Genomic DNA, 12,768 nt, shown 5'->3' with positions numbered 1-12,768 from the left:
ATATTTGAAAATGCAAATATCAGATATCACATCAGATATCGCATCACAGATATTTGCAAATGCAAAGGGAAAAGTGGTTGAACTGGTTACACTTGTCCTTAGAAGGCTTAGCATAGATTTTAGGAAGTCACTTTAAAGATATGTGGTAAATGTTTGCTGCCTCAATTCAGGGTGAGGGAGTTTTAGGAAAAAGCAAGTCTCAAAGCGGCCTAGGTACAATGCAGGTCTTATTCCCCACAGGAGAACCTATCCATGAGCATAGGTCCTGTGCACCAGACCTTGCTTCCCACTGGCCTTTCCAAGTGGGAGCCAGGCCCATGCCACACAGAATGTTCTCCTATATGCAAGGTAACATTTAGATTGTCCAACAGAATGGCCTGGTATTTCCTCATGTGCCCTACCATCAGTGAATAGCCCCTTTCTATTCCAGTAGAGTTAGGACCTGGTATGGTACCTATACCATAGTAGGTTGTCTCAAAGTGAACGTCTCAGCTTCCTGGTAAATGTCACAAGTAGCTGCCACTGCTCGGAGACATAGTGGCCATCCCTTTGTCATGTGATCCAACTTTTTTTGAGAGGCTATGGGTTTGGGGATATTTTCCAAAGTCTGGATTAGGAAACCCAGTCCAATACCCTGCCTGTTGTGAATGTAGAATTTGAAAGGCTTTTGTGAAATGGGCAATCCTAGTGCAGGAGCCACAGCCAGCTTTTCCTTCAAGGTATCAAATGCTACCTGACAATCCCTTGTCCATTTGAAATGTTCAGAGTGCAGTTTGATCAAGGATGTACAGTGGTTTTGCTATGAGTCCAAAGTTTAGAATCCAAGTTTGGCAGAACCTTACAATCCCTAAAAACCCATGAAGATGCCTTCATTTTTCTGGGATTTTCAGTGTAGCAATAACTTGTTTTCTATCCACCATTAAGCTCCTAGTGTTATGTCTGTTGAAATCCTAGGTATGTCACTTCCTGGGCTTTGTGAGGTGATACCCCTTTTTGCCAAACAATTTAGAACTGTGATGATGTTGAGCAAACAGTCTTCATAGGTGTTATTTATCATTATCTATATATTGCAGAAGAACTGATTTCAACCAAATATCCTTTAAGTCCTTGGCTACTATTTCACCAGATATAGTCAGGGAGTTCTTAATTCTTTGTGGTAGCACAGTCTATCAGTATTGGAGTGTGGCTTTAGTGTCTGGGTTCTGCCATTCAAAGGCAAACAGTAGCTGAGCCTGTTCATCTATTGGGATGCAGAAAAAGACATCCTTCAAGTCTAGGACTCAAAACCATTTGCTATGTCCAAGCACCATGGTCAACAGAGTACAGGGGCACCATAGGATGAATGTCTTGCACAATGTAATTTTATGACTCAAAAATCCTGTACCAATCGATATTCATCAGAGTGAGATTTTTTGACTGGCAAAATGGGTGTATTTGAGAGAGATTGGCATGGCCAGTTTCTTCTGTGGAATCTGTGCTCCCTCTTTTAAGCTAACTTTTATGGGTTGGACATTAACCGCTTTACCTGGGGTTTCATCAGCCCAAATGGTTTGACTGAGCTGTTCATAGATCTCGGGTGGGAAAAGTTCACCTCCAGGACCTTCCAGGCAAGTCAGGAGTACCTGTAGCAGGAGAGCATGTTCCAGTAGGACCTTTCTTAGTTAATTTCACCTTCAACAACAAATATGTAGCTCCCATGTTTAAAAAGAAATGAGCTGGCTTCTCCACCATTAACTGTGTGCAGGTCTCCTGTGGGGAAATGGTAGTAGGTCAAGGGATGTCTGGGGGAGCCCTTGGGCCTCCTCATTTGTCATCAGACTCCCCTCACCTTTTTAGCTTTCCTTGGTGAGATTTTTCATCCCCACTTTCCCTTTTGAGTTTTGGGAACTTCTCTCTCCAGTGGCCCTCTTCCTTTCAATAGGCACATTGATTGGTGCCTAGTAGATTTCCCTTTTTTTCTTTAGAATCTCTCTTCTTCTTTTGGTCTCACAACCCTGTTTCTAAGAACACTATGGCCAGCTTTATCTTACTTGCTTCCCAGGTGTTGTAGACTTTAAAGGCTATGTCTACCAGCTGAGAGGGATTCCCATGTAAGTTACAATGCCCCATGTAACTTCCAGAGTTTCCTTCTAGTATCCATGGAACTTCATCCAATAAACATAATGTTGACCATCCGCACACTTTCTGGTGCCTATGGGTCAGCATCAGTGTGCTTTCTACAGGCCTGATAGGTCCTTTCTAAAAATTTAGAAGGGTCCTCATCTGGCTTTTGCTGAAGGGCCTACATATTCAGGCTCTTTTGCTTGGGCACCCCTTTCTTAAACCCTTCCAGTATGCACTTTCTATCATGTTCCAGGGAGGCTAGGTGCCCCCAGCATTTGGGTTCCAATCAGGCTCTGTCGAGGGAATTGCCCCGACTGGGTTGGGAAGGTCCCACTGGAATTCTCTTATAGAGACACTGGGACTTTTTGTTTGCTTTATTTATAATCAGCCATCTCTCATCCGTGATTAACAAGATGTTAAAGAAAGCCTCTACATCTTCCCAGTGTGGATGATGAGTGGCAAAAATAGAGGCGATAAGATCTGCCATTTTGGAGGATCATCTTTATATAAGGGGTTGGAATTTTTCCAACTCAGTAAGTCTGAAGTGGAGAACAGAATATGGGCCCAAATAGTAGCTAGCGGGCTGGTCTTCCCGAGTTATTCCTCCTGTAGGGTACGGCCTCAAAAGGAACTGCTTTGCTCCAAATAGGGATGATTCATAGCCAAATTTGGTGCCCTGATGGGTCTTTGAGGAGGAGACCTGTCCTGCATCATAAAGGGGTGGGCCACTGGCTCTGTGGGGCCCCGCTCCAGGAGTAGCTAGTGGAGGCATTGGTGTTGGGAATGTTCTCCTGCAACCAACCGTGAGTCCCCTGGGTTCAGAATGTTGATGAGGTTTATTTACTCATTCTACTTTCCTTCCTGTGTCTTACTATCAGGAAGCGGTTTCAAGACCCTTTCTCTTTTCTTCACCATCAAGTGGGCCTCTGTCTCTGGTGAAACTCTATTATAGAATGACATAAATGCCTTGATGTAATGGGTTTCATTCCATTTGTGTAACTGTTGGCAATACTGTTCCAGTTGCATAATAATATAGGAATCCAGGGAACCATCCATGGGCCACCTTTCCCCACAATCCAAAACATCCGTAGGCTACACGGTAATACAATAACAAATCAATACCTCCTAGGGCATTGGATAATGGCGATACATGCTCCAGTCTGCCAAAATCCTACCCAGTAGGCTCTCTCCAGAAGCCAGCACAGAATTGCCCTTTTTAGCCCAAACATACAGGCCTAAAACTATGACTGAAAGAATGCAGGTAACCTGTGAACATATAGACAAAACTTGAACCCGCAACTCCATCTCACAAGCAGGTTTCAGGGTCCTATCTTCTGCAAACCAATGCTGCAAATCATGGCCTCCAAACCAGGGGTGTTCCTTACCAAATCCTAGCCACACAGCTTTCCTCAGCCACTCCTCACCTGGACCTCAGTTCACAGCCCCAAAACTCAGGTGATTCTTGCTCGTCTTTAGAGTCTATCCCCTTCACAGACCCATTTCCTTTCCATGAGCCAGGAGTGTTCAAACAGCCAACACCTCTAACAGGTATGCAGAGGCATTCCTAGCAACAGGGAAAACTCCTACCCCTACTCCTCTGGAGGTTGAACTCTCTCCTGGTTTCATGCATGAGTGTTTGGCAGGTGGTGGTACATGATCTGGAGATGTGAGGAATATCTGGTTTATCAACAGGAGCTAATTAAAGAAAAAACCTACTTAAGGTTTTAAGTAGGAAGCTGGCCACACAAATATCTAGCAGTTCAGCTGTGACTCAATTCCCTATTGGGAACTTCTTTGAGACCCCGGAGCATCCTGCTCTGAGCTCTTCCTAGATCCGTCTTTCAGGCAGGTTTTCTGGCACATCAGGCGGTGAGCTCCTCCTGGACTCCTATTCCTGCCTGTCTGCATATGAGCTCTTTGCAGACCACCACTTTTCCTGCTGCAGCTGCTGCTTCTGAATTTTTAAGCAGCTGGGGAGGGTCTTTTCCTCTCGGTACTGCTGAGACTGCTGGAGGGACTTTCTGTGTGGGTGGCTCTCTGTTCGGAGGCAGCACAGCTGAGCAGCATGCCTCTCTCCTGCCACCTCCAAGGCCTGGGACTTCCTTTTCAGCTTTGTTTCTTCTCTCTCTGCAGCATAATGATGGCTGGTTCATTCAGTTGTCTCTCCAGTAATGCTTTCTCCTGGAGATACCAGGCCTGNTCAGATGTTGGAATGTTTAAAGATGTCCTGGAGGTTTCTAAGCCTCTCCTCATTTTTTTGAATTCCTGTTTCTTCATTCTTTTCTGTTTGGTCATTTCTTTCTTTCTTCTGGTCCACTCCCTTGATTTGAGTCTCGGTTTCCTTTCCATCACTATTGGTTTCCTGTGTATTTCCCTTCATTTCAATCAGTTTAGCTTTCATATGTTCCTCTAATTTGTGGCTAAAATCAACCAATTCTGCGAGCATCCTGATCACTAGTATTTTGAACTCTGCGTCTGAAAGGTCACTTAGAATTATAGGCCCTGGGGCTTTGAGCTGTTCTTGAGTCATAATGTTTGGTCTGTTCACACCTGTTATGTATGAGAGGCAGAGCCCTAGGTGTTCGCCAGGGCTGGGTGACCCAGTCACTGGGTTGTGAGGCTGTATGTGGGGGTGGGGTCAGAGAGGGGAAAAATGGCACTTTGCTCTGCTCCACTCTCTCTCAGATTTCTGTCCCCTCTGCGGCTTCTCACAAGCAAATTGGGCCCCTCTGGTGCCAGCCCCCAAAGCTTGGTCATTGACTTCTGACCAAGCTTTGGGGGCCAGGAGAGGAAACTGAGGCAGCGTTTGCCCCCAGAGACAAGCTTTGTCTCCTGCAGCTCGCATTCCAGAGGTAGTCGCTATCCCTTAGCCACAGGGAGTTGAGATACAATTCCTAGAACCAGGCAAAGTGGTCTACAACAGACCCAACTATAGAGGACCTTGTTTATACACAATGCCAAACCTTTGGTATTTGTATTCCAGGTGATTGGGAGCTACTAAGGATTCTAAGGAGTGGAGGGACAGTAACAAGTGGATGTGTATATGAGAATGATCACCCTTTGGCATTTTGAAAGATGGATTTGAATGGTAGAGATGGTTGCAGGGAGACCTGTAATGAGGCCTTTGGGCAATGGTGCTGACAGGCGAGAGATAATGGGGTCAGAGAGCAGAGAAGAGACACATGAGAAATATTTAGGAGATAAATTTAGCACAGCTTGTTGATTCTGTTTGAGAGGAGAAAGAGTGGGAAGAGTCAAATTTAACAACTATATATGACTGGCTAAGCGATTAGGGCTATAGGCAGGGGCTGGGCTAGGAGGAGGGTGAGGGGGTGGGGAGATAAGTCAAAATTACAATGAGTTTCACTCATCCTAAGAATATACAAGTGGAGATGTCCAACCAGCAGCTGATTCTGAGGTTCAGGAGAAAGGCTAGACTAGATCCTGTTTTGTAGCCATGAGTATACTGATAGTTATTGAGGAGGGGATATGAGAACCAAGGGAGAACAGATAGATTAGTCAGAAAAGTAAGACAAAGCTCAAACCTTAGGGGCCATGCCATTTAATGGGCAAGTAATAACAGCAATAACTGCTTCGTGGTAAATGCTTGCTGTATTTTAAATGGATTGATAGTTTTAACCCTCACAGCAATGCTAGGGATGCAGTACCATGATTGTCCCCATTGATATGGAAAAGAAAACAGATCCAGAAAGGCTCCACACAGTAAATGGAGGAGTTAGGAAGTCTAGCTTCACATCCCAAACCCTTAGCTGCTGTGCTCTGCCACCTATGGATAAAGGTGAAAGAGAATATGGAGAGTGAGGAGAGCACCTCAAAAGAACAGGAAATGGTGGTTCCAACAAGGCATTGTCAGTGATGTCAGGAATCTGAGCAGTCCATGGAGAAGACCAGGAAAATGGTGTTAGACTCGACTGATGGACGCCTCCCTGGACTGTTCAGGGAGTGAATGAGGAGACAAGGGATGGAGACAGCAGGAGTGGACTATTATGAAAAGTCTGATGAGGAGGAAGAATCACCAGTCATATACAGCAGGTTTCTTTTTAACTGGGGAATCCAAGGATGCTTATGGTGTGGGAAAAGTCAAGGTGAAGATATTAGAGAGTAGGGGAAAGTCGATGGAGCAAAGTTCTAGGTAAAAGCATTTAATTTACCACTGTGTACCACTGTCTCTTTGGAGCACTCCCATTCATTTGCTGCTATACCCCTACATGCACTGGCGTTCTTCTTTCCTGTATTGAGGAGCCAGATCCTTCCAAATCTCTTTTGGGAATTCTTGTTTTTCTCCATCCTTACAAGTATTCTTCCTCAGTTCTTCCTGTACTGTAACTCTCCAGGCAAACTCATTCATCTATGTGTTGAAAAATCCCAAAGTCAATACTCCATCCTAAAATCTCAACCATTAGCTCCCTCCAATTACATCCTGCCCAGCATTTGGTTCAGAATTGCTTCAATTACAAACACCTGCCCTATACCTCTGCCCCTGCCCCAACACACAAACACACACAAACACACACACACGCACACACTCACACTCACACTCACACACACACACTCATTTTGTTCTATTGGTTTTAGCTTTGGTGTTGCCTCTGCTGAAACCTTTCCATAGCTCTTCAAGACTCCACAGCTTAGTTCTTCACTGTTTTACTACTTAACTACAGTTCATTGTAGCCATCATGGACACATCTATAGCCCATACTTGAATGAAAAATACTAGAGGGCAGGGTTTGTGTCTTAAGCACAGTCATGTTCTCTTCATGTAGTGAAAAAAATAAGAATAAATTATGGAATATTTTGGAATAAAAATATGGAATAAAAAACATGTTAGGAGTTGATGTCTTGGAAAGGAGGAAATGACACTTCATTCTTTTGGACTGGACTGAAGGAGGCAGGGATAGAGGCTGATCTATACGTATTTGTAGATTACACAGGATGTTGAAGGGGGTTAGGGACACCATTGGTATAGTAGATTAGGAGGTAAAATGGTTTACTGAGAGCAAGGGTGAAGGGCTTAGGTTTGGGATTTAAAGAAAGTAATACAGAAATTGTGAGGTTGAAGAGCCAGGCGAGGTAGATAACTGAGAGGAAAGCATCCCATTTAGGGCTAAAGCATGCTGTGGGCCTCTTGCCAATTAATTTCTAACCCACTCTTCAAACAATTGCAGATTTGGATGTCTTTCAGTCACCTCCTTGTAGATGTCTTTCCCATTTTTAGTAGTGATGGGCTTCTCTTCAGGATATTTAGGTTTACAAAGCAGTATTTTGACCTTAACCAAGCTATGAAGTTATTTCATTTGCCTGTCATAAAAATAGTGGGATCTAAAAGCAAAAGTCTTGTGTGGGAGCTAAAAGATATTTCACATGTATCCCTATTTACTTTTATATTTCCCAAATATTTACATGCAGAAAAGTAAAGATTAAGGTAAAATTCTTGTCCTTTATTTTTTAAAGTGAAAATGCCCATATTTATTTTAATAATAAAGTGGAAAATGCTTATTTGAAAGATTTTTTATGAATATGACCCAGTGACTTATGACTTAATAATTTGTTCTTTAGGTTGGCGGATTCTGATAAGATAATGGTAAATTTTCAAAAAAAAGGATTTCCTAAGCACTACTTTTCTTATGAAACATTTGAGATGGATGCACTTCAGAGCACAGTGCTTTACATCAACCATAGATAGATGTACATACACACATATGTATCTACATACATGTATTCTAAGGTTAAGTGGGACTCCATTTTTTATAAGAAGTGATCACATCTTTAAGAAATGAGAATTTGGGTTTTGGAATGGCTCTGGTAAGTGGATACGTCCAAAGCCATTTGGATATGTCCGATAGCTTTGGACATCCAAAACTGATCTTGCTGGAAAGGAGTATCTGAGCAACACTTGAACATCTTTTCTTTGGGAAGCTAGTAATCAGGTACTGAACTCATGCAGAACAAAAGCAGCCCAGTGTGCTCCAGTGGATGTACATGCTCCAGGCAGTATGGAGTCTTCTAGTGTGTCCTTTGCCACTCAGAATATGTTACTGTTACTGTAAATGTAAATATACTATTTTTCTAATACAGCCATATCCATTTTTTCAAAAGTACCACTAAAGGTGGCTGCAATTTATATTGTGAATATATCACCTTCTGTGGAAGGAAGCATCTGCTATTAAAATAGCCTGAGTATTACATCAGCAGAAGACACCTCTGAACTCCCTGTACTAGACTTCATCCATGAGTTTTTATTATTTTATTAATAATAAATATATTTTATAACATCCTATGCTTCAGCTGATTTCTCAGATAAGGACTGGAGCAAATCTTTATAGACCGCAGAATTCATGAATCGGGGATACGAGTCTCTGTGCATTAAGGTGTAAATCTGGAGCTGTGCATCACTGAATATGTGTTGGGATGGCTGCACCATGTTCTTATTGATGACTTCTCTTACTCGGGAGTCTAAGCTGACCTGTCAATAGAAACAAATAAGAGCAGTATTAGATACAGTTCTTTCGGGAAATCCATCCCAAACTCCCATAGCTTGTTCTGGTTTTTAAAAATCCCAAACCAACCAAGGTCACTCAAAAATCTAAACTGACAAAAGAAAGTGAATGCATAGTGACAAGGGGTTTTCAAACTTTAGTGGCAGCAGAAGCCTCTGGAAGCCTTGTTAAATAGATTCTGGGTCCCACCTGAGGCGCCTCCAGGGGGTCAGCCAGAGGGATCTTTCTAAAGTGCAAACCCAGACACTCGAGCTTCAGCTCTTGCACTGGCTTGCTCTGCTCTCAGGATCACTCCAAGGCTTACAAGTTCTGAGTTGAAACTTATGAGACCTTTCATGGTCTGCTTCCACTAATTTCCCAGCTCAGTATTTCATACACAAAGTTAAAGAACTTGGATTTCAGTTGGAATTTAAAGAAAAAAGGAGATAGAATTAGTTTGTCTTTGTTGCTTCTGTTTAGAATACACCTTTTCTCCTCCTCCTGGCTGTGTACTTCTTCTCTCCTTCAGGTCTTGGTTTAGATGTCACTCCCTGTCCTGGGAAGGCTTTCCAACTCCCCAAGCTTATATCTGCGGGGCTGCTTGCTGGAGAAGCCTCTGTAGGCCTCTCAGGTTCTTATCACATCTGTTTGAACTATGCAGTGCCCTGCTTCTGGTCTTCTCCTAATCCATTTTGCAGCCATATTGGTCTTTCAAACTCCAAATTTGATAATATTACCAGTCTGAAATCCAAGGGTACCCCAGATAGACAGAAGAAAAGCTCAGCATGGTTCCCAGTTTCTTGATGCTCTCAGACAATCCACTTTTCTTACTTTCCTCCTATTGCTTGCCATCTGCCCTAAATGTTTGGTCAATGTGCCACACCAAACTATTGACACTTTCACTTAGATGTGACTAAATCCTTTCATCCTTGGCCCATCTAGTCCTATCTTCTTGGATGTCTTCATCCATTATGTTTCTTATAATTTCCTTTTTATTATCCTTGGTCAGTCTTAGGCCTCTCCCAGTACATCTCCCCCATTTCTGCCCCTCCCCATTGTTGATGGGTCACTGCATCCACCCCTGTGAGGACCCTGTTAGGGCTCCATGTCATTCTGACCCCTGAGTGTGAGTTCCCTGCCAGGAGAGGCCCTGTTTTATTAACTTTATATTCTTAGCACATAGTAGGAATTATGAATATTTTTTAATTAGAACAACGAGGCACTTTCTTTTGTGATCAATCTAATCTACATTTTGACATTGAAGGAACAAAAACTCTGAGAGATGAAAATTTGCTTGATTTTAATCATAACTACTCTGATATTAAAAAAGGACATCCTGGGGAAAAACTCTGAAGCATCAGTGTGTTAGTGATGTTACCATATAAAATAAAGATGCCTGTAGAAAAGATTTGGCTCAGAATTAAAGGATAATTTTATTTAAAGAAATGCTGATGGGGTGTAATATTTTTAAGCAGTATTAATATTAAAATGCATAGACTACCCCTTCTGGATAATCTAATGAAGTTTGTGCATACTTTTTTCCAGAAAAATACACAAAATCTTTCACAGATTTCAGGGTATATTAAAGCCCATTTGTGGGACCATAGTCAAAAGGATTTGAATACAGTTGACCCTTGTACAAGATGAGGATTAGGGGCACCAACTCCCAGGTAGTTGAAAATCCACATACAATTTTTGACTCCCCAAAACTTTTCTAATAGGTTTCTGTTGACTGGAAGCCTTAGTGGCAACATGAACAGTCAACACTTATTTTGTATATTATGTGTGTTATATACTATATTCTTATAATAAAATAAGCTAAAGAAAAAATGTTATTTAAAAAGCATAAGGAAGAAAAACATATATATTTACAGTACTCTACTGTATTTATTGGGAAAAATCCACATATAAGTGGACCTGCATAGTTAAAACCAGAGTTGTTCAAGGGTAACTGTATTATTAATAGTAGGTCATTTTCTGTATTTGGAGTAGCTATAACTGTGCCATGTGACCAAACACTGATGGGGTTAATTGTATCCACAGCCTCCTGGGACAAAACCTTTTGAGAGGTGCATACCTCTTTAGGAGAAAGAATAGAAATGTAGTCTTCATATATGATCCTTGCCTTTTCCTCAATAATGCTTTTATTGGCTTCTTTTTTCAGTTCCTCACATGCCATCCAGAAAAGCATATTTTCTTCACTGAATTCCGTTCGGAGGAACTCACGGAAAGCATTCCTTCCTGCGGGAGTGAGCATTAGCTTGTCGAAGGACTGTGCCCAGGAGCTCACCTCTTCCAGAGTAGGAGTGGTGCTTAGCAGAGACCAGGAGAAAGGGCAAGAGAGGGCTATGTCAGTGAGAGTTAATTTGAATTTCATTATTAGAAACCTATATTTTTACTCTCTGGGAATGAAAGTGTGTACTTAGGTCATTTTAGAAAGGGAAAGAGCTCTTCTTAGTTTCCTTAAATCATTAGCAAAAACACACGAATTTGATATTTTCAAATTGTTAACTGGATTGCATGACTACCGCCCAAATGCTTGCAAACCAAATTGCTAGAGTAACTGCTGAAAACATACTTGTTTACATCTAGGCACATCCTAGAAAAGTTTTTAAATTATAGAAGTAAAGAAAGATCCTATAATCATCTGAGTAAAAACTCCCCAGTCACGTGACAGACTTAAGTCAGCCCTGACCACACTAATTTCCAAAATAGCAATGCAATGAGGCAGTGTCTATTTAGTATATTTTTAAAACTCAAAAGAGAATTTTAAAGAGGAGGAAAGAATATGTTATATAATTGTGGGTTAAGAAGAGTGACAGTAAAAATGAACATTTATGAATTCACCACCTACCTTAAGAACCAGGTCATCACCACAGCTGCATTTACCTTGGCACCATATTCACACATTGCTCTCTGACTCCCCATCCCCAAGGGAACCACTGTTCTTGACCTTGGGTTTTCCCTGAGTTGATTATTTGCTTATATTTAATTATATTGGGGTCAGAACACACAGTCGGTTTAAAAATGATCTTTTTCCTTACCCCCCTTTTTAATTGTTTCTATGTATGTATGTATATATCCTTGGACTTCTGCAATTTGCTTTTTTCACCCAACACTAAGTGTCTGAGATTCACCCATGATGCTGTATGTGACCAGACAGAGTTCCTGATCGGGATTCATCTCTGATGTTCCATTCTTGTACTGTCCTCATTGGGTTTTGGTATCACTGTTACACCTGCCTCTTAGACTTTTGGGTAGTTTGACATGTAGTCTTAGAATGATCAATTCCTGAAATGTTTTGTGGAACTGATCTATAAAACTAACTGGATCCAGTATTATTTTGTAGGAAGGTGTTATTAAGTTCCCTTATAAAAAAGAGATGTTGAAATCTTAGCTATCAGTAACTCAGGATGTGACCTTATTTGTAAAAAGAATCTTTATAGAGGTAATCAAGGTAAGATGAAGCCTTTACAGTGAGCCCCAGTATGACTGGTGAACACCAGCCCAATATGACTGGTGTTCTTACAAACTGAGACAGACACACACAGAGGGAAGACCATGTAAAGATGCACAAGGAAGAGATAGTCTTGTGATTGCCATGAAATATCTATAAGATGAGGAATGCCCAGGATTGTATGTACCAGAGAGGCAAGTACCAGAGAGGCTAGAAGAAGCAAGGAATGGTTCTCTCCTAGGGCTGCCGGAGAGCATGGCCCTGCTGACATCTTGGTTTTGGACTTCTGACCTCAAGAAAAGTGCATTTCTGGCTTCAAAAAATAATATTCAGAAAGTAAGAAAAAATAAAACAGAGAGATCCTATGTACCATTTGCCCCGTTTCCCCCAAGGTAGCATCTTGCAAAACTATAGTATAACTTCACAGTCCTCTTGGACATTGTTGACAGTTGAATTCTGCTTACTCATTTTTGTGATTCCATTTTTTATTGCCTTAAGATTTCTGAGACCATTATTGCATATTTTATTACAGATACTTACAACATCTCTAGTCCTTTGGGCTCTAAATCCAAGTGTTGTTTCTACTTACTCTTGTTTGTGGTAGTTTGTTTCCTTTTAGTTTCATAATTTTGGGTTGGTCTTAATCTTTGGCAAACTGAGAGTCAAAATTGAGGATGTTTTTTTTTACTCCAGAGAGGATGTGTATTTGCT

General features: G+C 41.6%; 1 protein-coding gene across 3 annotated transcripts in view; it reads right to left on the bottom strand.

Annotated features, from left to right (window-relative positions):
• Positions 1–7,589: 7,589 nt before the first annotated feature.
• RGS20 (regulator of G protein signaling 20) overlaps positions 7,590–12,768 on the bottom strand; it is a 105,819-nt gene continuing 100,640 nt past the window's right edge. For all 3 annotated transcript variants that reach the window (XM_037035372.1, XM_037035373.1, XM_037035374.1), the window contains 2 exons: positions 10,678–10,912; positions 7,590–8,587 (listed from right to left, as the gene is read on the bottom strand). In XM_037035372.1, the coding sequence (XP_036891267.1) occupies positions 8,399–8,587; positions 10,678–10,912 (424 nt within the window). In that variant the 3' untranslated portion in view covers positions 7,590–8,398. The remainder of the gene's footprint in view (positions 8,588–10,677; positions 10,913–12,768) is intronic.

This window comes from Sturnira hondurensis, unplaced genomic scaffold, assembly GCF_014824575.4.
Source record: "Sturnira hondurensis isolate 20B ecotype Veracruz unplaced genomic scaffold, ASM1482457v3 Scaffold0022258, whole genome shotgun sequence".
Lineage (NCBI taxonomy): Eukaryota > Metazoa > Chordata > Mammalia > Chiroptera > Phyllostomidae > Sturnira > Sturnira hondurensis.
This window is presented reverse-complemented; position numbering and strand designations above follow the sequence as displayed.